Here is a 27864-nt window from a genome sequence, read left to right on the forward strand (position 1 = left end):
ATTGCATATATTCCACCCAACACAATGCAGGCCTCTTTCAAAGCCACAAAGGCTGTTTTGTTCCAGTCATTCACTTGTCCAATATGCAAAGTATAGCTGTCAATCAGCTAGCATCCTTGACAGCATAATTGCTAAACAGAATGTGAAAAACATGAGAAGGGTCAGAACTAAAAAGAGATACCAGCAACATTCCTCACTGCACACTTTGGTACTAATTTAAGATTCTTCTTCATTAAGATTCCCCTCCAGACACTGTTGCAGCAAAACAAGGAATCAGTAAAAGAAGGTTGAGAATGCCTAAAAGGCTATTACTCTGAAATAAGTTGCTTTTGTACCACTCGTAGCTATTTCCAAATAAAGCTGTGGTTCCATTCACTAACGGTAGCCTCTTCTTGCAGAAACAGGTTTAGCTTTTCCCCTAGTTCCAAGATCCCTTTTCCTAGCTTCTTATGTGGTGAACCATCCCCTCCTCAGTCTGAAAGTACAAAAGTATATACCTCTGTGGACATTTAATGAAGTTACATCTAATTGAAGGTATGGCATTCTTCTAATTTCACTGCTGCCAAGTCATTTGTCTCTCACAGTATTAAAAAAAAAAATAAAATCTGCCACATGCAGCAGCAGAAATGCTGAGGCTTAGGCTTTATCTTGTCAAATGTGTCCAGTTATCTCCACAAACTGGAGACATATTACTTTTTTGTAAGGATCTTTTAAGTTTCCCAGTAGCAACTGGGAAACTGATTTGTTCCCTTTCAAGTTGACAGAAATATAAGTATACCTGTAATAAGATGTATTTTCATATTGAGAACAAATCTTAGAACAAGTTTAGAAATTTAAAGGCTTATCCTATGCAAAATAATACTCCTTGTAGCATTAAGCAAATACTCAAGTTCATGTAAGTGATTCAGTGGCTACATACCACTGCAGAACAGGTATTTTTCCAGAGTTTTAATCTACAGTAGAAGATTGAGTTTTTTTTTTTTTTCCTGAGGTTTTTATTTTTAAATCACTATGCAACAGAAGTGACATTTTGACAATGGACAGGCAGCCATTCCTTACATGACCCAAGAGCAGCTTTAATTTTCAGCCTAAAAAGAAGTTTTATAAGACAAGTTCAGCTTTTACGATTCAAATATACATGAAAAAAATGGTGCATATTAAGTCATCTATTTTTAATAGCTCTATCTCCTGTTCCAACCCCCTACTTCAAAATTTTAGACAAGTGAATCAAATTGAACACTCATTTTAGCTGTACCCATCCCCAATCTCTGCAACTACTTTGGCATTAGTGATAGAGAAAAAACGTGAAAAAAACTTCTAAAGCCAGCACAACTACTACTGGGTCACACTTGATTAATTCTTGGCCTTGAAAGTATCAAATTTTTACTATTAAAATTTGAAGAACTAAATAATATTTAGTCTTCTCACAGAAGGTTGTTTATATTCCATTTCCTGAAGCGGAACATTCAAAGTTTCCTGAGAGAAGAGTGTTTGTGACTCACTGTGGGGGTTTTGCTGGATACATCTCTTACAGCTAAAGAACTTAAGCAGTATGAGTAGCTTATATAAATCCAAAAGAAAGATTCTCTTCGAGTTACACAAATATACCAATTTCTGGGTTTCTACCTTCAACTCAGTACAACTTACGTTTTGTTAGAAACAGCACACAAGTGAAAGACATCTCAGTCATTTTTCATGTTGTACAGTTTATAACTTAGGAATATGACAGTCACATCTTCTTGGCCCTCAAAAAAAGATTTCAGACAGGAACACAGGAAAAGTGAACTAGCAAGACCTGTCAAAAGCATCAGAACTAATTCTGGTTCGTGTCCTTTTTTCTCCATCCTGTGAAAACACACTTACAGGCAGAGAATTTGATAGACAAAATCTTTGCAGCCATTTAAAAGCTGATCAGCGTCTGATAGCCTCAGCAGAGTGTTCAGAGATGCCTTTTATTAACACACTTGCAAAAAATGAATTTCGCTCAAGTAAAACAGTTTAAAGGCAATTCTGCTAGTTCAGGCAACTTAAGAAGCCCCTGCATGACTACATAAAGTGTATTTTTCCTGTTTGTAGAGTGAAGGAATTTCCCCTCCCAATGCCCTAAAGGCTTTTGATACATTTTTTTCCTGTTCATAGCAGAACTGATTAATAGCTATGGCTTAAATCCAGTGTACGCTCTTGGCAGCTGCTGACGGACCACTCATCTACTTGCTGCTGTCTCTTTGCTACGCATGACACGTGCTGTTAAATGCAGGCTGTCAGAAGTGCTAAAATGAGTCACTTCTAAGTCTGGTAAATCTAGGTTATGACTACTTAAAGAAGTTGCTCCTTAACTTCAGATGTGAAAAAAACAAGCCGATGTAAAAAAGAGTCAGTTTTACTGTCAAGTTTGGCATGCCAGTTCTCAAAGGATATAAAAAGACTCAGCAAACAGAAAAAAATAACTTTTTCCATTGTTTACGGAGCAAGGTTGAATTAAATTATGAATCTTCCTATGAGCAACAATGCAGCCATGAAAAACAAGTCAGTCTTAGACTACTGGAAGTCTATTTTTTGCCTCTACAGTTTACCCAACCAGTACTGTCTCTAAAATTACTGTTTAGCTATGACAGCAACAGCTCTGTTTTCAGATTACCAAAATACAATGTCTGTCCCCAGTAGTTTCACACTAGAAATGAAGAAGGAAAACTTTTTAAACATTACTTATGCTATATTTTTTATTTCACACACCCTGCATACAACACAGACTTTAAGAGAACAACAGCATCTCAAACACAAATACAGATCCTACTCTTAATGCTTCTAGACCATTTAAAGCTACATAAGTTGCTTGGCTATCTTACATGTCAACCACTTCTGATGATGACAAAATGCTGACAGTATTTGTGAGATTTTATTTGTATGCAGAAGCATAACCTACAAGAGAATAAGCTTTACTTTAAGAAGAAGAAATTGAGAGAGACCTAACAGTCTTATTTACTTTCTTCCTTCTTGCTTGAGAGTTGAGTTTTTTATCCATCCATTATTTTTAGATGTTGCTTCTATTCTGAACTCTTTTATATGCCAATGCTGGCATTGGTGTGCTCACCAGCGCCAGCATGGATAACTTCCTTCAGTTTCCTTCTGATCTGCCTGCTTTTAAATAAAGAAGACAGAATGTAGACATTTCACGCAAGTATGCTTCTCCAGACATTTGAAGCTCTTTCCCATTTTAATTTATATTAGCAGGGTAGCTTTCAACTTCAAATTGTCACAATCAGTTTTTCAAGCAACAAGAACTTAAAGCAACAGATCTGTATTTAAAGATAACGTATTGTCAAAGAAAGATGGACAATCATTTAGCCAGCTCCCCAGGTAACCACCCCTCCTCCCCCTCCCCCGGTAAAAGCACCACTTTGGAGCCAAGCAGAAAACTACTGAAAGGTTGTTTTTGTTACTCTAGAACTATATTCACTCTTCCCACAGGAAAATTTTGCTTACACACATGAAATAGCTATACAATGGTGAGTCTATGCAACCTGCAATTTTTCCCCCTCTTTACAATAGTAGTACTTTCCCTTTGTATGACATGCCAGACTAGTAAGATCGGAAATAATATTACAAAACACCTAATCATCCTGTGCCCCTGCACATCCTCCTGAAATATGAAATACAGTCAGTAGTCTAAAACCTACTTTCAAGTCAGCCTGCCTAGTGGTTTCACGTTTCATACGGCAATATTCATCATCTCAGCATTCTTCACTCCCCATTTTTGCTCTCAAAAAGGGCTTTCTAACAAGTTGTACCATATTTTTGTAATTTATTAGAAAAAGACAGAGGACTGTTTCCAGCTTCTCTTGGTACTTTTTATAAATAGAAGCACAGTGAGATGAGACACATCCATCAACATCACAGATGTCCAAAAATGCAGGAACACCTGCAGATCAGTTAGCTGAACAGTCATTTAATTCATTGGTGAAGTAATACTTATACAGGAAGATATCAAGGAGACTGCAAACACTTCACTAAATTTCATGAAAATGAAAGCTGCTATTAGCACTCCTACACTCTCTCTCCAGACAGTTTTATAAAAAGAACAGCCTACGAAGGCACTCAAACCTAGCTGACAGTAGGGGAGACATCTGCAAAAGCTGCTCTGCTTGTACCGCATGTGTCGCTTCTCAGAACAAAATGAGTATTTGGTGATATAAAATGATCAAAAGCATTTTTTGCTGGTGGAAAAAACTGATCAGAGCATCAGTTACACCAGTACTACTGTACAGGAAAACATCACAGACATAACTTTCTTGAGAATCCCAGTCGAAATATAAAAAATCTCCTGCAGCTGTAGCACTGCATGCAATTTATTATGGCATTGTATTGTCTTATGTCAGTGTAGAAACAGCTTTGCAGATACGTTTTACTTAGATCAAGGAGCTGCTAGAATCTGAGAGCATTTAAAGCACGCTTTACCTAGATTTGAGTGAAAGCCACAAACATGGGTGGAGGGAAACAGAAATAAGAAAAAAAAAGCTGGTCATATTGAAAAAGCCCTTCACCCTTGCAATAAGATATTCACAGACCTTCTTCTGTAAGTTAGAATTAATTAGGTTATCTTAAAACTCAAGTCAGATGTATTTAAGCAAAAATTGGGCTCAGGCACTATGACCTCAAAGTCCACCACGGTTTCCTTATTTAACCTTTCTCTGAAAGTTATTTTCTTCTGCGACTACGGTAAATGAAACAATATGGCTTTTTAAAGAATTACAAATCAAATAACAAGTCGCTGGAGGAGACAGTTAACAGAGGGGGGAAAAAGAAGCTACCTGGAAATGTACGTCACGTACTCTGACCTACTATGCTTTTATATTTTATTCTTTTTCCTACACTATGCATTCAGGGTTTAACCTTCGAAAACCACCAAGCTCTTAGAAAGACATGGTTCTGGTATAGTAGCTAACGTTCATCTGCATGTTAAAATAGTTATACACAGTATCTACTTGGCTGTTGATTACTTCTGTTGAACCTCATTACATGTCATTATTTAGCATCTTCTGCAACCTTGAGAAAGGTTTGTCCAGGTCTGGACTTGTAGGCTGAAGGTTATTTGTTTTAAAATTACACTTAGAGCTACAATTTCCAAGTTCTGCAAGAACAATTATTGCCTGTATAATTCTCAAATAATTTGCACCTGCTCATAAGAAACGACCCAATGCACACTGTCAAGTTTGCCATTGCATTTCTTTTGCACAAAAACAGGGTTACGCACTCCTCCTTCTCTAAGAGGGTCAAAGAGGGTGAGTCACCCAAAACCATAGCAGGCTCTCTAACAAAAGTCCACTTAATTCTGACCAACTGCACAGATAATGTAATTAATAATCATTGTTGGTGCTATCAAGTTTGTTTGGTGAAAGCTTTTCTCTCATCATCACAATTTGAAGTATATTTATGGGCTAACCATAGGGACCAAAGAAGCCCATATACGCCTGGTATAACTGCCCTAGCTACTGAGGACCGTGATGGTTACACCGTCACCTACCAAGTTACGCTGCAAGGCATCAGAACCAGCTTTTGCCATCCTTGAGCTGGAGGACACACAACATTATTTTCTCATGGGAGTGTTAAAAGTACAGGCACGTGGGTGGCAAAAAGACAGAGGAGGTCAGTTAAAGAGCCTGTGGTGATTCAGAATCAACTTTAATAACTCCCCCTTATTTACATGGCTCTACAGTTGTTAGCAAGTCCCCACAAATAGCAGCCTACTCCAGTCCAATCAACAGAAAAGAGACAAGCCTGAAGATACACCTTGTTAAACAGGCAATGTCCTTCAGCTGTCCACAGGGTAACAATTACAGAAGAGCAGTGCAGTTGTAAGACAGAACCAACAAAAAGCCTTCCTTCCAGATTGCGATCATTGGCAGTAGAAGCAACTTCCAGTGATGCTCAAAGGAGCTGGACACAGAAATACACCCCAGAGGGTTCATTTACAAGAAATCAAATTGGCTGGAAGAAAGAGCACTCAAGTGCTCTGCCTGCTCTTCCAGCAGTAATGACAACAGAGAACAAAGCAGTTTACCACTAAAATATTTGCTTTCTTATATAAAAATACCTTTTTACCCTCAGTCCAACCTTACACTCAATACAAAAACATTTCTTCGGATCCAGATCCATAACTCTTCCCACCACTACTGTGTGAAATGCCAAATGAGAAGCAACAAACAGAAAAAGCATGAAAAACTGCACAGAAAGATAAGTAAACATTTCCACACACACACACAAAATATTCATTTGTACTTAAGTTTGCACACAAAGTATGTTTTTAAAGTAGGCATCAAATGTTTGAATAATTTACTTTCCAGCTGATTTTATAGATTACATCCTTAATAAAACAAAGGAAAGACTGCTAAAACTGCTGCCCTTATTCAATCCTTCGTCCCAAATATGAAATACCAATTTGAAAAGTATGTCTTTGTTACACTCATTTATGGTATTTTACAGTCCTAAACAACATGGAGAAGTTTTGTTTTGTTTCTTTAAAGAACACACTATTTGTTGAAATTGAGGATAATTATGAAGCGTTGTATCTATATTAGAAGCAAATGTAACTAACTAGAAAAAGACATCATGGTAAGAAAATAACAACTCTTCCACAATTGAACATTTAAAGCACATTCCTGTTTCAAACACTTTGTACTATCAATCAATAAAATCTAAGTGTAGCTAAGTTTCAATTGCAATAATTTATTCCTAATGCAAAAAAAAAAAAAAAAAAGTAACCACACATACTGCACAGGACAGCAAATACATTTTCTTGATTTTATACAAGTGTAAGCAGATGTTTGAATAGATTTTTTTATTTATTTATTTTTTTAATATAAGCAGCCAGAAACCATTTCTAATGTGTGCCATTTCAGTATCATGTTTTTATTACCAGGAACTTTATTTTTTTAATAAAAAGCAAATGTAAACCACAGACTACTGATTGAACAGAGACTTCCTAAGTAACAAGCCAAAAAAATAACTGGTGTGTTTTTTTTTCTTTAAAAATAATGCGTCATACAAGTAGATGTCAGTGCAATCACCATCTCATCCTTCAGATTTTGACACTATATGGGATTTATAAGAGCAGCATTTTTTGAGGCTGGGAAAGGAATCTCCATAAGCAGTAAGTACAATTTAGTGATTATGACAGACTAAATTCCTACTTATCCCTAAAGCATTTTTCTTGCATTGTTCATTACCAAAGTGAATAGTTTCAGAATTTTAGAAAGCTGAATCCTGGCAGCACAAAGGGGAAATAAAGATCCCCAGAAAGAAAAGCCGATGGCTGAAGAGAATGAGAAGAACAGAGAACAAACAGCAGAAAGAGCAGACAAACTCCCAGTTGGTACTAACCTGGAGATTCTCAATTAGAGAATGGAAAAAAGCCTCCTGCTCATCCAGGAAGCAGAATTAGGTGATGATAGTATGCAAGCTGACATGCACGCACAAAAGACCCACCATACGGGTGATGCTTTTAATAGTATAACATTTTTTCTGTACCTGGCTTTTTATTAGGTCACTATCTTAGCCCCTACCTGGAAGCTTTTCACCCCATTTTCTGTATCTATCTTGCATAGAAAGACAATCTTCTGGCCAGCAGGTGGTCTTACTTTATTTTTTAAATAAATTAGAGGTAAAATCAAGTTCTTCACAGATCTTCTGAGAAGCTGAAATGGTGAATTAATTCCCTAGAAATTTCCTTTTAATATTCTTAAAGAATTTATGAGTGAATTAACTCAGAATCTGTTTGAAAAGCTACGCTACATGAATTTATCTTCCTTAATGGTAGGCTCCTAACTAAAACTTTCTCAATGACTCATGACTGCAGCATCACCGAGTTTTGCAGGTGTGCTCTAAGCAGGCTATTTGCATCCTTCCACCAAACCAGCTGCAATGCAGATATCTCACAGGCCATACCGTTACACCTGGAGTTTGCTGAAGTACCTCAGCATGTCAATGCTGAACACCGTTGTGGTGTCCACAGTCCACCCACCATGTTCAATGGTCTGTCACTGGATGCAGTAATAGCTCACCTACAGACCAGCTAGGTCTTGTTTTTACAGTCACTTATATATGGTCACTACTTCATCATCATCTTCTGAAAAAAATTCATCTTTAAAGATAAGTGCTCCTTCTGACATTTTGGAGAGCATTTAGACACAAAACTATGAAACAAAGTAGTGGACACCCAACACATGGGGTCTTACCTTACTTTACAGCTACCAGTTCTACTTTTAAATACACAATTGCTTGTTTCTACAGGCACCCTGACTCCAGTGTCTGCAAGGCCAAGTTTCAACAGACATCAGACCACCTGAAAAGATGCTTACCAGACTTCTACCTTTTACAGCTGGAAAATAAGGCACAGGAGCTAGCAGATGGTAAGATATATTTTTCTTTTGGCCCTAAGTGTAGTCCCCTATTATTTTACAGGGCTAGCAATTAGGAATACAAGACAAACATGAAAGCAGTTTAGTTGCTTTAGTGAAGATTTAAGAATGGGAACTATAAAGTAAACTTGTGAAAACACATAAGGTACTCTCTCTCCCTCTGCTGATTGTATGGGAACTTTTGCCCAAGAAGAGAGGAGCAGGACTAGTCATAAGCCTTCTGAGCACTGGAGTTCATATCTGAAGGACACTTGTTTTTTTATCTCACCTTTTATTTAAATACCGAATTAAAATTGAAATCACAACCAACAGGGCATCAAAACGGTTAGAATGTATAAAATTTTGCTCATAAGCATTTCTTAACAAATGCTGTAACAACTTTTTGAATAAATTCAAGTCAGTCTGTCCAGTACTTAGAATTAGCAGCTAAGAAAAGTTTCAGACACGCAAAGCTGGTTTCATAAACCTCTTTCAAATGGCACTGCACACTGAGAATGAAGTTGTTAAGCAGTGACAATTAAACTCACAATTTGTTTTCTTGAAACCTGTTCAAGGCAACAGATTGCAAAGTCTCTTTAAAAGTAAACACAAAGTGCTAAACACAAATCACGTCCGTTATACAAAGTTATACAACAGCCAGATACAGGAACCTGAAGTTAACAAAGACATTCAGCTACTGTTGACAGCTCTGATTTTAAACAGTTTACTGCATATGGAAGCAGAAAACAAAATAAAACAAAGTCAAGCAGTCAAACAGTCATTACAGGGTACAAATAATTCAATATAACACAGTCATGCGTATGACAAAAAGAAGGAGTTGTTGGTCATCAGCAGTCTCAGTAAGTACACAGGTTTAGATTAAAAAGAAAAAAGCAACCATCACAGGAAGACTTGGTGGCAGGGTCCTTAAGTTAAAGACTGTAATGTTGTTTTCAATTATAGCTTACTTTTAAATTCCTTATTGCAATACCTATTCCTCAAGAGTACTTTAAGGTCCTTCTTGCTGTAAGCAGTCATGCCAGGAGCATACAAGTTCAGTCACTTTCCTGCATAAACAGAACAGCTCAAACATGAGTGACTAAGCAGTGCTGCTTGTGAGAAATCAGGCCAGAATTTAAGACCTTGCGCTGAACCCCAGCCACCACAAAAGCAGTTATTTCATCAAAAGCATTCATTGAACTTCTATCCCACATCTTTACTGCCCTCAGAATTGCCACACTCTCTCAGAAGGCCAGTTGAAGAAATTGCCTTTTGTTTCCAAGTTGGGGAAAAACCTCTTCCTACACCAGAATTAGCAAAAGGCTTCATGCATTTCATGACCTTGGGCTTTTTATTCTCCTCTCCTTCAAGACAGGAGAGACAAAGTGATGTTGGCACCAAGACCATGCCCCTAAACAGCGGGTGGAGGCATAGGCCAAGGTGTGTGTGTGTGTTTATATTTTTTTTTCCCAGTCTAAAATAAAGTCATTAGTCATCTGAAACTCTACACTGGAAATTAGCCCTGCTAAATAGGATGCAGCCCATGTACCTCTGCCCCCACATCCCAACCCACATGTGGACACTTCTCAAAGCAGTAACATTTCCCAATAAAGTGGTTAATGTCTTTTGCATTTTAATCAGATGTACAACTGACGTGGACATCAAGGGATGATTAAAAGACAGGACAGCTCTAGGTCTGGAGGTGAAGCAGTATATGCCACTGTCAACAAAGCCTCAAGTCTGCAGGGCTGAGGATCCATGCTTTGTTGTGGAAAAATACTTTCTGCACAATTCCTTTTGGGAAGGAGAGGGGAGAGGACATGCCAGAAACCCACAACAAGTAGCATTTTTGAAGGACTGTACTTCCTGACCCTGGCTTTCAGATAAATCCAAAACAAGACATCTATAAATAGAAGAAACAGGAAAGAAATCAAGGAAGAGATCAGATGTCACTTGTACAACGTAGGATTTTCATTTTTCCTTTAAAAGCCTGACAGCAGTTTCCTAAAGCAATGCAGCATGTAAGAAGTCGTGTCTTACCAGCCCAGGCACTGCCACTGCTACTTCTTCACCACCTCCTAGCCCTATTCACAACAAACTGATTTAGAAGCCTATTTCACTGCTGTTCATAAATAAAATCCAAGTCTGTCAACATGCTCAGGCAACTCACCAGATACCTTCACACCCATTCCACCACATTAATTGCATTTAATGTGTTGTGGTATAGTTGCAATATTTAATAAGACTATTTTTTTCTATTATTTCATGGGTTTGGCAGAGCTGGCAAGCTCAAGCTGCATATTTCCTAGTGAAAATAAGACTACCCTGGAACAATCGGGGTAGGTATTAATTCGTTATATGAGGTTTACAAAGTCGTCCCAGAAACTGCATTTTAGCAGCTGTTTAACAGCAGAGGTGACGGGCCAGCATGTGGCTGACAAATTGTGACAAGCACCTTCTAAAAATAAACAGCCATGTAAGAGGGAGTAAGCATCATGAAGCTATTGCCACGATGGCCCTTTTGAGAAAATATGTGCAATAAGCCAAGACGCCTTATGAAGTTACCCACAGCCAGCTGAAGTAATACTTCACCAAAAAACTATTTGTAAAGGCCAGGGTAACCATTAGAACACCTGCTTCAAACAAACCTCCTTTGTTCGAGAGATGTGTAAGGTAACTCCTATGCTGAAACGTGGGCCAATGTCAATAGGAAACCTGACTGGATTTATTTAGGTTGTGTCACTACGAACTGTGCTACTTTCGTCACAGCTACACGTTCACTTACTGTCCAGCTAAGACAGACGGTATGAAAAGTCCATTAGTTTGTCTTTATTTTTACACTCACATAGAATATCCATTCACATAAGAAAGTTAGACCTTAAACAGCCACATTAGTTTGTCAGCCCAATGAAGTTAAAGGTTTGGCATATTCCAGCTCAAACGATGATATACTGCAATTCTACTTTTTCTTCTACAAGTCAACAATAATTTCTGTAATATACATTGTATTGTATTTTGCAAATTAAGAGGAATTTACTTCCCACTCTGAAATTAATAGGCATTTTTAAGTGCTCTCCTCCTACTAAGAAAAATACCTGAGGTAAATACCTTAAGGCACAAAAACAAAAACTACCAACCCAGGTTTAGAAAAGAAGAAACTACAAGACATCAGATTAACAGGACAGAGACAAAACCATAGTACAGGGCTAGGTACAAAGAGTAAGAGAAGGGAGAAATGAAAAAAGGATTGATGTTTCACCTGGGCATTCATAAATACACCGTCTCCCCATGCGGACCAATAACACGTGCTACAGCAAAGCTCAGGTTTCTTTGCTCCAGTTCCTTACAACTGCTTTATAAAGCTAACAAAGCATTTGTGCACCACATCACGTATGTAATCGTTCTCCAGCAGTACCCAGTTGTCTACACATTTTTCAACAGCTGAGGAGAGATTCTTCTAAGAGTCACCCTAAATAAAAGCCCTACAAGCTTCTCCAGGAGGATTTAGGAGTAGTGGAGACCCGCTATCCATCAATGTTCTGTCTAGTAAAATAAGAGCTCGTGGCACTAAAATAGATGGCTGCCTCAGATACAGCAGAGATGCAATAAACTCTTCTCCTCCACCTCTGAAAACCTCTGCACCATTTATTCTTTCCTTGACGTTGTTACTTCAAATCATTTTTAATAGCTAGTCTTGAATTGTGTTGCCATCTGATAGTCATTTGGTGGCCTGTGACCAAGGAGCTGGCGTCTTCCCACTAAATCATCATGTATTAAAACAAGGCATCAGCCCTAATTAGCAGCTTCCAGCAGGCACAGAGAAGCCATAATAAGGATGGAAACACAATTACCCTCCTTCCTACAAGTGCCTGGTCTTGGTCAGCATGTGGCTCACAGAGCCACGTGTATTTCCACACCTGCGTCACACAGAAGTGCTCAGTCTGCAGAGGAGATCCCTCTGAGGCAGGATTTCTGGGTGCTTTGTGTAATGGATTCATCACAGGCCCCCAACACTCAGGGCACCACGTAGAAGCGTATACAGCAGATCAACAGAGAGCGTGAAGTGCTACGCAAACCAAGACCCTCAAAATTGTCTTTCCATAACTCAGAGTGAAAACTGCTTTACTTGGAGTGCTTGCTGTCTGCTCACTACCTCTGTAGCAGGCAATATATTCCAGAAATTACTTAGCTACTGCACCAATAAAAAAGAGTTTAATAAATCAGGCCACGTAACCAGCACTCACAGCACACACCAGTGCAAGATCTTATTTCTTGTTTCACACAGCATCCTCCACAAGCCATTCCTCTCATTTTTTAAGATGCATTTGCTACTTACTCCTTTGAGACTACAGCCAGAAAGGAAGCGATGCAATAAACCAACATGCATTTTATCCACAAGCTAAATTAATATTTTACAAAGGCATAGTACTAATGTAATTTCAATCAATGGGCCATTTACTGCTTTCACTGGGGAAGCAGCCAATCGTTAACTGTCTTCAACAGGAAATCACAACTTGTGTCAAGACCGATGGATAGCATCTCTGCAGCTTTCAGCATCTTGTTAGGGCTCCAACAGCAAGCCCAGCAGCACAAAACATCTTGGCCACATGTCCTGTTTCAGCAGCACCAGGCACCTGCATCGCTCTTAACACTCTTTTCAGTGCAGAATCTCTGTAAATCTCACGTCCAGAAATTGTGGAGTTTGGCCTAGGGGAGCGTCTGTCTTTTCTTTTAATAAAGCTTTTTAATCAACTGCCATAGAATCCAGTAATACCTCAACAACACCATCTTGTCTGCTCAGCATGCCGTGCTCCTCCTTGGTGATACAATCACATCTTAACACCTTTTAAAACAGATTTTGATTTTGTACTTGCTAACTTGGAAAGACCAGAGCTATCTCTACACTCAGTGCCACCATAAATCAATACAGCAAAACGCCAGGAGTTCAAACTATTGACATGGCTATATAAACAAAATCGCTGCTTCTTCATTACCGTAGCCACGCCACCTTCACAGCAAGCCAGTGGACAGCACACGGTCAGCCATCAGGCACTGTGCCTGCGGCAGTGGCTCCTGCCTGCACAGACCAGGGAGGACACTTCTGATCCCCACATACAAAGGAATCTGTAATACTGCACGGCCAAGGCACACTCTCTCCATTCAAAGCACACTTAAATACTCACTGCTGTGTATGCTGTGTATCCTGATACTTCTTTGACAAAGCCAAAATACACACAGCCAGTCAAGTTCGTGCTGGCTACATACACAACTGCAACGTGCTACTGAGTTCAGCTCGGTCAAGTATTTTGACAAAGTCTTCTGCTCAGGTGAAGGGAAGGTTTCCTAACAAGATTAAGCACTCACCTCAAAATCGAAACAAAAACATTGTAGAGTATGTATTGTAGATACGTCCCAACAGATAACAAATGGAAAAGGCGTGCTCGCCTCTTAACTCGCATACCAACAAAATTAAGTTTCCCTTTACATCTTTGTTTTCCTTATGAAGAAAGCACACAAGCATCCATTTCTCATACCCCGTACAACAAAGCAACACAAATACAGACAAGAGTCAATATTGAGCACACAGAAACATATCAGGCATCAGCATCTGATAAAAAAAAAAAAAAAGACCTCTCTCTCAAGAAGTGTCTTGCACATATGCATCATTGGTTAAAAACATTCCCATGTTAGAAAATGCATCAAGAGTAAATACTCTTGTAACATCTCATTCATTTATTTTTTTATACTGCAATTAAGTGTTTGATAACACAGCACCACACGCTCTCTGTAGAGGTCAAGCTGTTCAGAAGATCCTATGCACAATGTAAGCGCTTATTCTCCACCTTATACAAGTCTTCGCGCTTTCAGATGCGCCAAGACTGCCATTTGGAGCCATAATCTAAAGCAGACCATTGCACCACCCAGATTTCAGAAAAAAGAAACCTCACACCCTACCTCTCAAAAGTCATTTTCTTTTGTTCAGCTAACAAGATTGTATCACTTATCCTGTTTATGTTGTAGCCTCACAAACAGTTGGATCAGCACAAGTGAGGCAGCAGAAGACATCAGCATGGGAAACAAAGCTCTTAAACAAGCTTTGCTGCTAGAAAAATACAATGTGCCATAAAAGATTTAGCCTTTTGTTTAAACAAGCCAAATCTCAAGCAGAAGCTTCTTCCAGCTGTATTGGTGGTACTGCCTTATTTTTCCATCAGCTGCTTATAGACCACATTTGCGTAACATCCTATCTTATCCCGCTAAGTTTGTATTTATTTTTTGGTTAATATGACAAGACGTCTGAATGACTAATTTCAAACAGAAAATACTGCACTGCTATTTCTCCCTCCAAATGCAGAAAAAGTAAGGCAGATGGGAGACAAAACTACCCTTGAAAAAAAAGCAAAACTGCAATTACAAACCACAAAAAAAAAAAATCCAAAATTTAGGAGCATCATCCCAAGGAGAGCAGGATGAATCTCCCCTTTTGCAAACCACAAATAATTATTAGATAAGCATTTTCATTTATTAAGCCAAGCACTTTAAGACACTCACAAACAAGCAAACAAAAACAATCAGCTAAGTAAAGACAGGCAACAGACATGCTTGGCCAACATGCCTTCCATGGAACTTAATCCCTTTTCTCAGGTAATTCACACTGATAGCAGATTTTCATTGTGTCCTTTGAAGGGTTTATCAGAGTACCTGCAACTAAGATAAAAATGTGGAAATTTTGCTGTATTAGTATCTTTATGGATAGCAAAACACCTTTGTTTTATTAGTGACTGAGAATAACGATCCTTCTCCCCCTCACTCTCCCAGAACACTTAAATTATTTTAACTTTACCCTTTTCCTTCACTGTTTTAATCAGGTAATGATATACATACTGGCCATCATTGTTAGCCAGAACTCTCAGGGACTGCTGAAAATGGGATATAAATCACTTTTATTCAGGTCAGACAATACAGAGACGCACAAAGAAATCCATCCACAGATACGCGTGCAGAACAGAGCTGCACAGAGAATAAACAGCCAGTTTCAGCCCCAAAACAAAGCTGTAAGAGAAGCGCTGCAGCAGGCTTCCTCTCTTCTGTACTTCACAAAGTTCAGAACAAGCAAACTGGAACACTACTTCCATTTCGAGACTTACTAAAATACATCCTTTCATGCAAAATATATCCAGCAAATTAAATCTGCCACACTGGCTGCAACAAACAGCGCGCGCAGGCTGGGCCGCCCTTCACAAAGGCTCTTTGTGGAGCTATCTTTCTGCCAGCGCTCCTTTTCAATTCCCAAACAATACCTTGCAAAAATTAGATCTCCTACTGTGGGAAAATTCCCAAAACACAAGCCAAAATATATTTTCTCATGAGGATACAAAAAGCCCTCCATAAGGAAGTCAAAGTTCTTGCAATGTCTGTTCGGTATACATGCGGTTATTCTCAAAATGCGCTAACAGATCAAGTGGCAGCATCTTGATTTAGGAAAAAAGCTATCAAAATCAAATCAGTAATTCATCAGAATGAATCAGAGCTACCACTCAATAATTTGCATAAGCACACAGACTTTTAAAGTCTTGGAATTTGAAAAACAATAACTCCTTCCACAAAAACTTATCTAACCTCTCCTGCACTTGGTATAAACTAAATAGAGCATCTCCTGAGATTACATTTAAATCTTTTTCACCTCCCCTCAGCTCTCCCCCCGGGTGTGAAGTGTTTTCCACAAACGCCCTGAGCACGCAGCAAACAGCGTGCCTCCCCGCGAAGGGGAAACGTGACTTCAGGGGAAACGCTTGTGCACCGCTTACTGCTCTAGCTCTGCTCCCACGGCAAGCAAGAACTACAAGTCCTTTTTGCCTCAGTGGTTCAGCTGATGGCTTCGCCTCCGACTCGGTGCGGTGGAGCAGCACAGACCGCAAGAAAGGCAGGGTGTGGGTGGGGGAGGACAGGGCTCCGAGCGAGTGGCACTGGGGGAGGCGAGCAGGTGAGAGCAGCGTGGGCTGAGGGATGGGTGCCCGGGCTTCAGGCCCAGCAAGCACAAGCTGCTCGCTTCAGGAGCTTCTCTGTGCAAGCGTGCCACAGAAATGAAAGGCAGCACCAATGCTCACAGCTTTACGGGCAGGAGCGCGTGCCCACAGGGCTGTCACAAGCATGCCTGCAACTCACAGGGACAGGACCAGCCCCAAGCAGCTCCAGATGCTCCTGCAGGTACAGCAGTGCGGGGTTCAAAAGCAAACTCTATCAAACAGGCGATTAATGAAGTAGGAAATTACACTGAGCTTATCACTGCTACAGTTAAACCAGCAGTTTCCAAGTTACCGAGTTTCCAATTAGCTTGGATTTGTACAGCTAACCCAGCTGCAACCTCCTGATGCAATGAGAAAGCAGGCACGTGTTGAGGATAAGGCTTCAAACCAGCTATTTCTGCTCTATAGGTGGAGACTCCCTCGTCACACCCGGGTGTTTGCAAGCATCGGTGAAACTCACTCCTACAGGATAGGGAAACCTGCAAAGGCACAGAGTACTCGCCCTGTTACAGGGAGGAGTAATGCAAAAAGAAAAAAGAAAAGCAACAACTTCACTCCTCTGTGCTCTCACCATTCCCAAGGCCCTTATCAACAGAGATGTGAAGGGCTATGGGAAAACGCACCCTCCTTCAGAAAAGCTTGGAAATAAACCTATTTTCTTTCAGAACAAGAGAAACACCGAGCAGCTTGTTAAAGTGCGAGTCCTCAGCCTGAGGAAGCACATGAAAATTTATGGTGGAAGCTTTGAATCAGACATTCCTGAACTTTTTCTGACAGACTGCGATGAGAGGTCGCAAGAAAGAATCCGAGCTACGCAAGGGTTCTCAGATTGGGTTATCGGCACAAAGCAGCCTACTCTACAGCTGAGTTTGTTGAAGTTATGCTGTGTACCAACACTAGCTCAATAGTAAACATTAAGAGCAAAAAAATGTATCCTTACTTCAAAGATATATTTTGTAGCTATTTCTGTGCTAAACACACACATTCCTTGCTTTGTCAGGTAAAGGTCTCACTTTTTCTGCAGTAGTTACTTTGTTTTTTATTCTCCCAGTTAAATGCTGAAACATGGCAAGAAAGACCTCTATGGCAGAGGTACAAATCTACCGTAACTTTATTAATCTTGCCTGCAGCCATCTGTCCCAGCTACAACCCAAGAGCCACCAAAAGACAGCACTGGTTCATCAGACACTGGATTTTCATTCTCTGGGGGTGTTAACAAGTAACTTATAGTTTATTAGTTTGTTAACTTCTAGTTTATTAGTTATATTGATGGTAAACCTGAATGCATTCCCTTACCCTGGACTAACCTGTGAAACACTTCTTTCCTATGGCTGTTAAATTAAAGGGCCTCCCTTTTATTTGCTAAGAGATCACTATAGCAAGAAGGAAATGCTCATTTCTGGCTTATCTTAAGCTTGCACACAATCACACTATCAGTGGCTACGAGTTAAAAATAACACAACTGGAGAACAAACTGAAAGTTTATTTGGAAAAAGCATAGGTACATCCTATAATTAAACCATTGTTCCTCTCAAGTACTCAAGAAGGGAATATCTGCCCAGCAGTAGCATCCTGTTTAGATGTCTCGAGCCTTGCAGTGACACACAAGCACCCAACCAAGGGGAGCGGCACAGTGCTCCCCTCTCCTGCTAGGTGCCCACTGATGCTGTGACTTCTCAGCCACTGCCATGCTGAGATAGCTCTTTCCAGAAGAAAACCTTCAGCACCCAACACATTTAAGGCATACGTTAAAAATTCTTGCCGCAGACGTCACTACGTGGCATGAACACAGTGAGCTAGTATGTGGAGTTTCTGAAGTACCCAGCAAGTCACATACCATGCCATGCAAATGAGCTGTTCAGATAAAGAGGGAGATTAGGGCTTGTTTTCTCTTAGTGGAAAACAAAAGCAGCCATATTTATTTTATTTGATCAAACTACACCAGAAAGAAACATCGTGCTCTCTAAGGTGGTCCATGAAGCTGATAAGAAATGGTTTTGATAAGACATAAAGCTATAAAATTTCATACAAGATGACATTTGGGAGAAAAAAAAGTAGACTGCTATTACTCACAGCTTAAGGGCATAAAACCATTTGTAATTTATGAACATTTAAAAGTCAGATTCCCCAAAGTAGTTAAATTAACTTCCCAGTTCAAGTCTTTAAAGAGAAAATGAATAGTTTAATAAAGCAATTACAGAGGAGAGCTGTTACACAACAGACATGTTCTAGTACAGGCTACGTATATTTTATTTTTTTTTTTTAGTTTTGGCAATGGAGTGTTAAGCTGTAATTCACAAAACTCAGAAAAAAAAAAAAAAAAAGTTTGAACAAGGACACATGGAAGAGGTATGACACTAATAGCTTCCCAAAGCAGTCATAGAATAGTTTGACTTCCCCCCATAAAGACAGCCCTGTTCAAAATTACCAAGAGACTTTTGCATTACATACGTTCATGCAAAGCTAAGTTTGCTTTCTCCAATGATTTCTGTCAGAGATAACAGACATCGGCACTGTACACGTGCCTGAGAGCTTCCTATGTTGCTGTCACTCCTCTCATCTGAGCCTGCCGTGAAGTCACTTCACTAAATTTGCACCGTGACAATCCAGGCCAAAATAGTAATGTCAAACACAAGTTTACACCTCCCTCATCTGGGAGAAGCTGAGTCCCACTGAGTTTGTTAATGCAAGTAAGCAGTAAATACGCTAACACTCCTCTTATGTTATTTCCTGTACTGACATGAGTATGATAAACATATATATTTTCTTTCCAACCCTCTGCCGACTCTAAATGATTTCACCTAATGAGTTCTCAAAAGCCAAAAATAAGTAACTACCTTTACCAGGTCCCGTAGTAAGGAAAGAAAACACATGGAAAGGAAAATAAGGATGGTAAAAACTTGCTTTTGGCGAGGACGGAAAAACAAGGTCTGGGTGTCTTTATATAAAAACTTTTTTTTTTCACTCGATAACTGCATTACAGAGCTATCATGCATAGCTACATATCTTTCAAATTCCAATACCGCTGTAAGATAAAACTGAGACAACTTCCAGAGTGGAAAGCAAGCACTAGAAAACTCGCCCACAGCATAGCTTGGGACAAGCCGCTCAGGGAGGGCAGGAGGACTGCTCCTCTGGCAGCCCTGCTCCCACCAGCAGCGACAGGAGGGCACGCCTGATCACCAGCTTCAAGCATTCCCAGCGCTAATGACACGTTACATTTCCCACCAATCTGGTCGTATTTGCGGCTTATTTTGGCCAGCGTCAGCTCCGTGGATTTCAGGGTGGGTTTCTTTTCCTGTGGCGACTGCCACAGCAGGCTTTCAGTCTGCTGATTTTTGAAGTTTTGGTGCATTAATGCAGCCCCAGCGTTCCCGATTTAGCTCTCTGCTCTGTGCCCTTCACACCAGCTTTGTCCCTGCATTCAAGCTGACTTTTTTTTTTTTCACTGCGTCACTTCTTACTCCCAGTTATTTTTTTTGGTTACCCCTTGCAGAGAGAAGGGCTGGCTGGCAGGGACACAAGTTGGCCAGCTCGCTTCACCTGGCGCGGACCTACACAGCTGTCACGGGGAAGTTTCGGCTCCTGAGCCCAGCCCGGTGGCCCCACGACCTGACTGACTGGTTCCTGAGCAACTGCCGGTGTCACTCCCCGCAGACAGCCGGCCGTCCCTCGACAGCCGGCTGCCCAGGTCGGGCACGGCCACCACGGCTCCCCGTGCTGGGCTGCGCGCTTCTCCCAGCGCGAGGGCTCTTGCCGCGGCTTCGTCAACCGCGCTCTCCCCAGGACAGGGCGCTCGGCCTCCTCCAGCTTCCACAAGGCGCTGAAGGACCGGCTTCAACACTCGGGAACAGACATTTGGAAAGGTCAAACAAGGACAAAGAAACAACTTTAGCACCACAAAAACACATTCCAGAAGCTTAAAAAAAAAAAAAAAAATAAGACGGGGGGGACCAGAAGGTTTGTAAAGGAGACATGCTAAGTATGATGCCTATGCAGCCAGCGTGTTTTTCCATGGAAGCTTTTATTTTCTCACACGTATTCCACGCGGATAAAAATAACATTACCACAATGACGTCTCTCTAGTAGGAGGAATGACTTCTGGGTGCAGCCCGAAAGTCAAGGTTTCCTCTTTGCCCCCAATTTGAAAGCGCCACCGGCCAATCAGCGCCGTGCCAAAATAATCTGCGAAAACATCTCTTCCTAAAAACCCGGAGCACGCCGAGCTCCCAGGACGCAAGGCGGGGGGGGGAAGCCCCTGGAAAACGGGGCGGACGGCAGCGCAGCCCCCCGCAGGGCCAGCCGGGGGGCGCGGCGAAAAGCTCCCCAGCCGCGGGCAGCGGGCGGTGACCGCCCCGGGCGCCGCTCACCCCGCAGCGCCCCGCGGGCACGGCCCCGGTCCCCAGCGGCTTCGGGACCTCCGCGACCCCCGGTGCGCCCCCGCCGCTGGCCGGGAGCAGCCGGCGCGACCCCCCCGGGGCGAAAGGCGGGGAAGGAGGAAAGTTGGCGGCTGCGGCCGCCCCGTCCCTGCCTCCTCCCCACGGTGCCCCCCGGTTCCCTTCCCTCGCGGGGTGCCGGTGCCCCTTACCTGGGGGCTGCGCTCCGCCGGGTTCTTCATCACCGCCTGGCGGAAGCTGTTATCCACGTAGGACGCCATCGCGCCCCTCTCCGCCGGCAAGGCGGCGGGGAAGGAGGGAGGGGAGGAGAAGAAGGAGGTGGAGGAGGAGGAGGAGGGAGGGCCGGCCGCGGCCTGGCGCTGCGGGCCGGGGCGACGAGGAGGAGGAGGAGGAGGAGGAGGAGGAGGCGGCGAGGGGGGGGCACCGCGGGCTCAGCAGCGCCGCCGCCCGGAGCAGGCCGAGACCGAGACCGAGCCCCGGCGGCGAAGGGGGCGCGGGGGCGCCCGGCGGGCTGGGGGCGCCTGGCGGCGGCGGCGGCTGAGCGCTCCCGCTCTACCCGGCCCTGCGCCTGCCGCCGGCCCGCTGCCGCTCCGCCGCATCCCCCCGGGCGCCTCCGCCTCCCATCCGGGCTGCTGGGGGGCTCCGCGCCCGTCTCGGCCACGGGGAAGTTGCTGGCTCCGGGAGGCGGAGCGCCGGGGCGGGACGGGGCGGGACGGGGCGGGCCGAGGGGGGCGCTTTGTGCCCGGCTCCCCCCCGCTGGGGTCCCGCTGGGGCCCCCGCTGCCGCCCCGGTGCCCCCAGGTGGGCTCTCGGGCTCGGTGGTCGAGCTGGGCTCTGCTGCAAGCCGTCCCGGGAAGCTTGCCCTGCCCCGAGAGCCGCCGCCTGTCGTTCGGGCGATTTTCGCCCCAAAAAGATGGGGTGTGAGCGTCCCGAGGGTGCCGCCAAGCTCTGGGACCCCACCTGTAGGGTGGCGTGGCTGGGGGCCGCGGGCAGGCCACCTGCTGCCATTCCTCCCAAAACCCACCCAGGCCGGCCGCCCTCGCTGCAGCATGGGGGGACAGGCTGAACGTTTGGGGGCTCCCCTCGGCTCTGTCCTCTCACCTGAGCACAGGCTTTAGAGCACAAAGGTCTCATCTCACGGCTGGTCGTGTTTGCCACGACACTGAACACGGCACAGCAGCAGCTTAAGAAATGCTAAGCAGGGAGCTGTTACTAATGTGTCATTAGTGGCAATGTAGAACTGTTACTGTATTTGCTTTTGTAAACAATGTGTACCCTTTGCTGCTACGTATTGTGCAGTGTAAATAATACTGACATGAAGAAATCTGATGGAATTGATTTTCAGTCACTAATAAGGGTTTGCACATTTTTATTGTAAGGTAGCACGTTTGTTTTTATTTTTATTTGTGAAAAACAACGAACGTTCATAGGGAGAACAGTTTTTGTCTTGCATGACAAACACTTCTTGTCTCAGGAGACAAAGCCGTATGCTTTTAGACACGGATGACTCTCAAGCAGGCCGTGTCCTCAAATAGTAGTCTACTAAACCTCTTGAATGAAACCTGCTTTTGGTTCGTTAACGAAGATAACTCTCTGGGCTAAGCCCACTCGTATGTGGGGTATAATTCTGGGCAGACCACGGGAAACAGGGAGAGCTCCACATCCCAGCTATATTTTGCCTCTGGTTGCTTATTAGTAGTCCTTATGGGGAATAATTTTATTTTTAACTAGCATTGGACATAAAATGTCCTTTGCCCTGAAAAATAAGTTTTAAATATGCCTCACATTCATCATCCAGTGAGTATCATTTCTTCAAACTCATCAAGCCTGCAGCTACATGGAAGTACCAGCTTTTCTGAAGATCAGCATACCAACCCGGAGTGCTAAGATTTTCTTTTTTTGTGGGCCATATGTACGCGCCGAGTGCCACAGGAATGCAAGGAATGCTCTCTTGGGCTCTTCTCTTCCATCACTTCGGGGCACTGAATCTCTCCTGTTGCAGACAAGCTTGCCTGACATGTTCGTATCTCTAAATCAAAACAGAGCTACCCACTCTATTTTAATATGTAATTATCTTTAATTTCAGACCTGTTAGCTTTAACAGCATAAAGTGAAGGGTTTCACTCTGATTCATTTTTGTTGTTATCTGTTAACAGAATACCTGTGATTCACAATGATACTTAACTTCAGCTGATGGGAGTTGGGGAGATCTGTTTATACGCTGATCAGAGTAACAAATCTTGATGGCTGTAGATGTATGTCAGAGGCCTATCATACACCACAATGGAGATGGCAATGGATGAAAGCTAGAGAATTACATAAAAATACATTCAACAATTTCTCAACAGTATTTAAGAATATGTTGCACTTACACTTTCTTTAGTTGTCTGTAAGCAATATGTTTGTATTACGCAGATGCTTCTGATTTTTTTATTATCTCCACAGTGGATACAAGTCTGTCATCTATGTTGTCTTTTCTTCCTGATATTAGAATAGCTCTTACATCTGAATGGGGAATATATAATCATCAAAAATAATCATCAAAATAATCACCAAGATACACAGAAAAATATTTTTAAAGTACACATTTGTTAATCACTGGGAAAACAAAACAAAACAAAACAAAAAAACTATTTTTCATGCAAATGTTCAGTGAAGTACAATATACAATATCAAATGCAGCCTTTTTGTCTTTCCTGTTTTCTGACTTCAGCAGTAGATCAATACGTTTTAGAATATACACATATATCAGGATCTGCCATTCATTCTGTGTTTCCTTTTTGGTTGTTCCTTAGTCTATCTACATTAAGCAGCCTGATTTACAGTGTTTTGTTGTGTTTTGGTATTTTTTTTCTGGGGACTGGTCACATCATTACTCTACATAGGTTTCCTACCCCACCGAACAATAGAAAATCAAGAGTTAACCATGTACAGTGCATATGGTACATACATTGCTGGTAGTTCAGCCATATGAAGAAGATGCAACTCAAAATGTGACAGCTTGATATAATATTGCTTAGTAGTGTTATGTTAAAAAAGAAATAAAAACATCCTATAATTAGTCACCATTTTAAAACATTTCAGGAAATGCATTTTTCTTATAAATTGCAGGATTTTTGTCTTCCCGAATATCTCCATTTACTTTAAAGGATTAATTGAAATGGTTAAGTCAAAGTTACTAAAATGCCAAGGAAAAAATTCAGCTGTTCTGTGAGCTGACCCTCATGTTAAAAAAAAAAAAGACACTCATGTTTTCAACGGCTTGCACTTGATTGAGCCACACAGCTTTTTGTTTGTGGCACCAGTTACTGGTCACCAAGAGTTTAATACCTGGATTGTTCAGCAGAGGCCAGCCTGCTCTGATAGGGAAATAGAACATTGTCTCTTTGGGGATTTCAGTAAATTATACAGTTTCAGAAAAGTATATAGTCAGTGCAGATAAAAACTCACTGATCTCCTTTCTTTGGGTAAATTGTCACTTTCATATATCTTCTGAAGATTGGGTGGCAGCTGAAACAAATTCACACAGATGAGTTCCAGTATGCAGAACTGCCTGTCAAGTTCTTCCCAGCTCTCTTCTGGCCACTTCCCTGAAAGCATAAAAAGTTACTTTCATAACTGTGTTGGTGGAACATAAAGGGGAGCCAATCTGATGAACCACTCCATGGCTGACCTTGAGAATAGGAGTCATTCCCATTGGGCTGGGCAGAATCCAATTTAATTGGATTTTAAGACAAGGATGAATGTTTTCTGGTACAAGTAAGGCTACTGCCATCTCCTTCGAACAAGCTTAGCCTCTATGCTCAGTTTTTGGGGATGACAACATTTCCAAGAATGCTGTTCTTTTGGAATTTATACATGGATGTGATTATTACCATTTGCAACTCCATTTTTTATTGTCTTTTACAACATGAAGAACATGTTTTTGTTTTTAATGCATTCTCTAGCTACATGGCTATTTTTCAACTAGAAATCTCCAGTGTACAAGCACAGTAGATAACCACCACTCTCTATCCCTGAACTAGAAGGGTAGGATAAAAAGATATCAGTGAGTTGATACAGTCCATGCTAAAATAATTATTTGAATGTTTACTGTTGCTTTGTTGTCCTTTTGTACCTGTAAGGCAGCACAAAATTCAAAATGCTGTAAAAAAAGAGACTGGCATGTGCCACTAAACAAAATTTGTCTTTTGCTTTTTCTTACAAGGAACAAGAGAAGAGTTTGTGACTACTATGATGCATCTCATACATTTATTCAGAATTTGTCACTGCATGTAGAATATGTCACTGCATTTGGGAATATTTGTCACTTAACTTATGCTGTACCTGCAAACATATCCATCTAAACCAGCTTTAACTAGTGAGTTTAATACTAGCAGTGGCAGCTCAGGGACCAGCATGAACCAGCTGTCCAAGTATTTATAGGGTCATCTGTGAAGAACTCACAGCACACACAGTGTTCCCTTCAGCCATGCTGATAGAATTAACTATACAAAGGGAAGAGTAGCCAAAATCTGTATTGTGGGAGCACCTCAGAAGCACAATAACAGACCGCTGACTGTGCAAGGTACTGTATGAACACCAAATTATGAACTCTCAAGAGGTCAAGCCCGAGTTTCTGAAGAAAGCACAAGTAGGTCCAACACAAGCTTCATTAATGCTTGTGACCATCATACACATGTACCCGTTATCACTCAGTCATGGAAATGCTAGTTGTGGTTTCTGATTGATATAGATAAAAAATGCAGTCTATTTCTTCCCAAATAGTCATCCACAATCTAATATAAGCAGGATATACATAGGAACAATTTCAGCTGTTGAAGTATATTATATCGCAGTTTTGTGAACTATATATTCAGTGCCACATATATTTCAAATGCTGTATTTAAGTAGCATCCAAAATAAGGAAAGAAATACCTCATTCTTATTCATGTTTTCATGACTGGACAAGTTAGAGCCCAAACTTACATTTCTGTGTTTTGTTTTTAAACCAATATATTTCCTGAAAGAAAACACAAACTTACTCTTTCTAAAATAACTGTAATTGAGTTGTTTAAAATAATCTTTTGAAGTTTCTACAACCTAAACATTACATGATTGTGCTGAAATATGAAACAGGGAAATTGTCTAGAAGCCAATCTAGACAGGATTACTATTTATTCAAAGCTGGCCAAGTCTTTAAAAGAATTTAACTCATAAGTATTAACAATGGGTAGCCAGATAATCATTAATATCTAATGATACTGCTTTTCATAAACGCTAGAAGCTGACAAAGTTAAATCTGTTCTGATAATAGATCACGTAGAATGATAAATAAAGCATGCAATTCTCTGCAAGGAAACTGAAACACAAAAGAAGTGGGAATTTTATTTCTGCACAAAGATGTGAAATATTCATAAGAGAAAAATGTATTGTTAACTCTGTTATTAAGACCTTTCACTGCAAATGTGCTATTTTCATTATTAGGATTCTATACTGATTGCCTAATTTTCACTGTCTACCATCAGAAAAAATATTTAAGATAATCAGTTTTATTATGTACGATTGACATATTTGGCTTCGGTCTATACTAGCCCTTTCAAAAAACATGAATATATTTATAATTTTTGGCATTTCTGCAGGGCATTATTCTATAAATTAAGTTTACAGCTGGTAGCATTCTTCTGTAATGAATTATTGATTAATTATTCCACATATTGCCTTTCCTCCGTCAGCCACCAAGCATTGTTTACTGCACTGCTCGATGAGCTTGCGCTGGAAATGTTTCTTGGAACGAATCCCCAGATGCCGCATTCCCGTCATGTTTCACCTCTTTACTCTTGTCATCATGTTCTATAGGAATCGGCCGCACTCTTCCCTGCGCACTACATTGCATCGTGAATGTGCTCCAACATGATACTACCAGCACTCATTAGAAGAGCATTTGCATCTCCATTGCTTCCTAGTGACCTTTATAAATCATTCCACTGCTTCAAAAATAATAATCGTTGTGTAGCGTGTTTGTGTTGTTCAGCCTTCTTCATCCTTCAGTCACCACTTAGATCTGTTCAAAGCATATGGGGATGTGTGGGTGTGAGCTTAAGTGAATGTTTCCATGCCGTTCATACATATCCTGGCAAAGCATATTCACACCTTTATCATAATGTGACAAGTACTAGGTACCAATTTAAGTAGATAAAATCAGCTTTAAGTTCAGTAAAATCTAGAAAAGTTAATATTTTTGCTACTTACAATCAGTGATATCACACTCCATCAACTTACGTTCCATTTGTTTTTCCAGGAAGAAACCATCTAGTACCTGGAATAAAACAGCATTAAAATCTAATTTTTCCTTGTCCCAGGAAAGCATATTCCAGTTAGACCAACACTGAGGTAAACTATCAAAGCAGTCTAAGCCTACCCTGGAATTGTCCTGATTGGTCCTGACAGTTTAATGATGATATGCCTAACCTTGTGTATGCAGAGTGCCCCGCTGCATCCATCAAACAAGAATATTTGTATTAGATCATGTGTCAAAAGGTTGTTATGACCAAGTGTGTTTTCCACAGAATCTATGATTATCGGTAATGCCAGTGGAGAAAAATAAGAGTTTCTATGTCTTTCTTCTTGTAGGAAACTTGGAGAGATTCCTGTTTCCACCTCCAGCTAACATTATGAAAATACATAGTGATAAATCCAAGTATGAAATTCATCTGACATGAAGGAACTGACAAAAATAAGCAACACTGCAGAGGTGAGCTGTTACTAACCATGGGATAGAAGTTTACCTGATGTGTTATTTGTACTACCTGGATCTATTTCTAAGACACACTCCAATAACCACTTTCCCTCCATTTGTGTGCGTAAACTTCACTGTTTGTTCTATGTATTAAGCAGATACTTATAATACTCTTTAAACATTCAGCAGCAAGCTGTGATAAATCTTCCTACTTCTCTAACAACTGGTTTGTGCCTGGAACATCCACTATCAGCCTCTTATACCATTGCTGCAAGAACATGGGAACATCCTTCTGGCTTCCAGAACAAGTTTACAGAAAATAAAAATAGA

The 27864-nt window shown here is 41.3% G+C and overlaps 1 protein-coding gene across 6 annotated transcripts in view; it reads right to left on the reverse strand.

Annotated features, from left to right (window-relative positions):
• The window catches only part of RAPGEF2 (Rap guanine nucleotide exchange factor 2), a 181193-nt gene extending 159704 nt beyond the window's left edge, over positions 1 to 21489 (reverse strand). For 4 of the 6 annotated variants that reach the window (XM_038178784.2, XM_072037352.1, XM_038178778.2 and 1 more), the window contains exon 1: positions 21009 to 21489. In XM_038178784.2, coding sequence (XP_038034712.1) covers positions 21009 to 21077 — 69 coding nt within the window. In that variant the 5' untranslated portion in view covers positions 21078 to 21489. The remainder of the gene's footprint in view (positions 1 to 21008) is intronic. The other 2 variants (XM_072037353.1, XM_038178781.2) reach the window with 1 other exon arrangement.
• Between the last annotated feature and the right edge of the window lie 6375 nt (positions 21490 to 27864).

Source organism: Anas platyrhynchos, chromosome 4 (genome assembly GCF_047663525.1).
Source record: "Anas platyrhynchos isolate ZD024472 breed Pekin duck chromosome 4, IASCAAS_PekinDuck_T2T, whole genome shotgun sequence".
Taxonomy (NCBI): domain Eukaryota; kingdom Metazoa; phylum Chordata; class Aves; order Anseriformes; family Anatidae; genus Anas; species Anas platyrhynchos.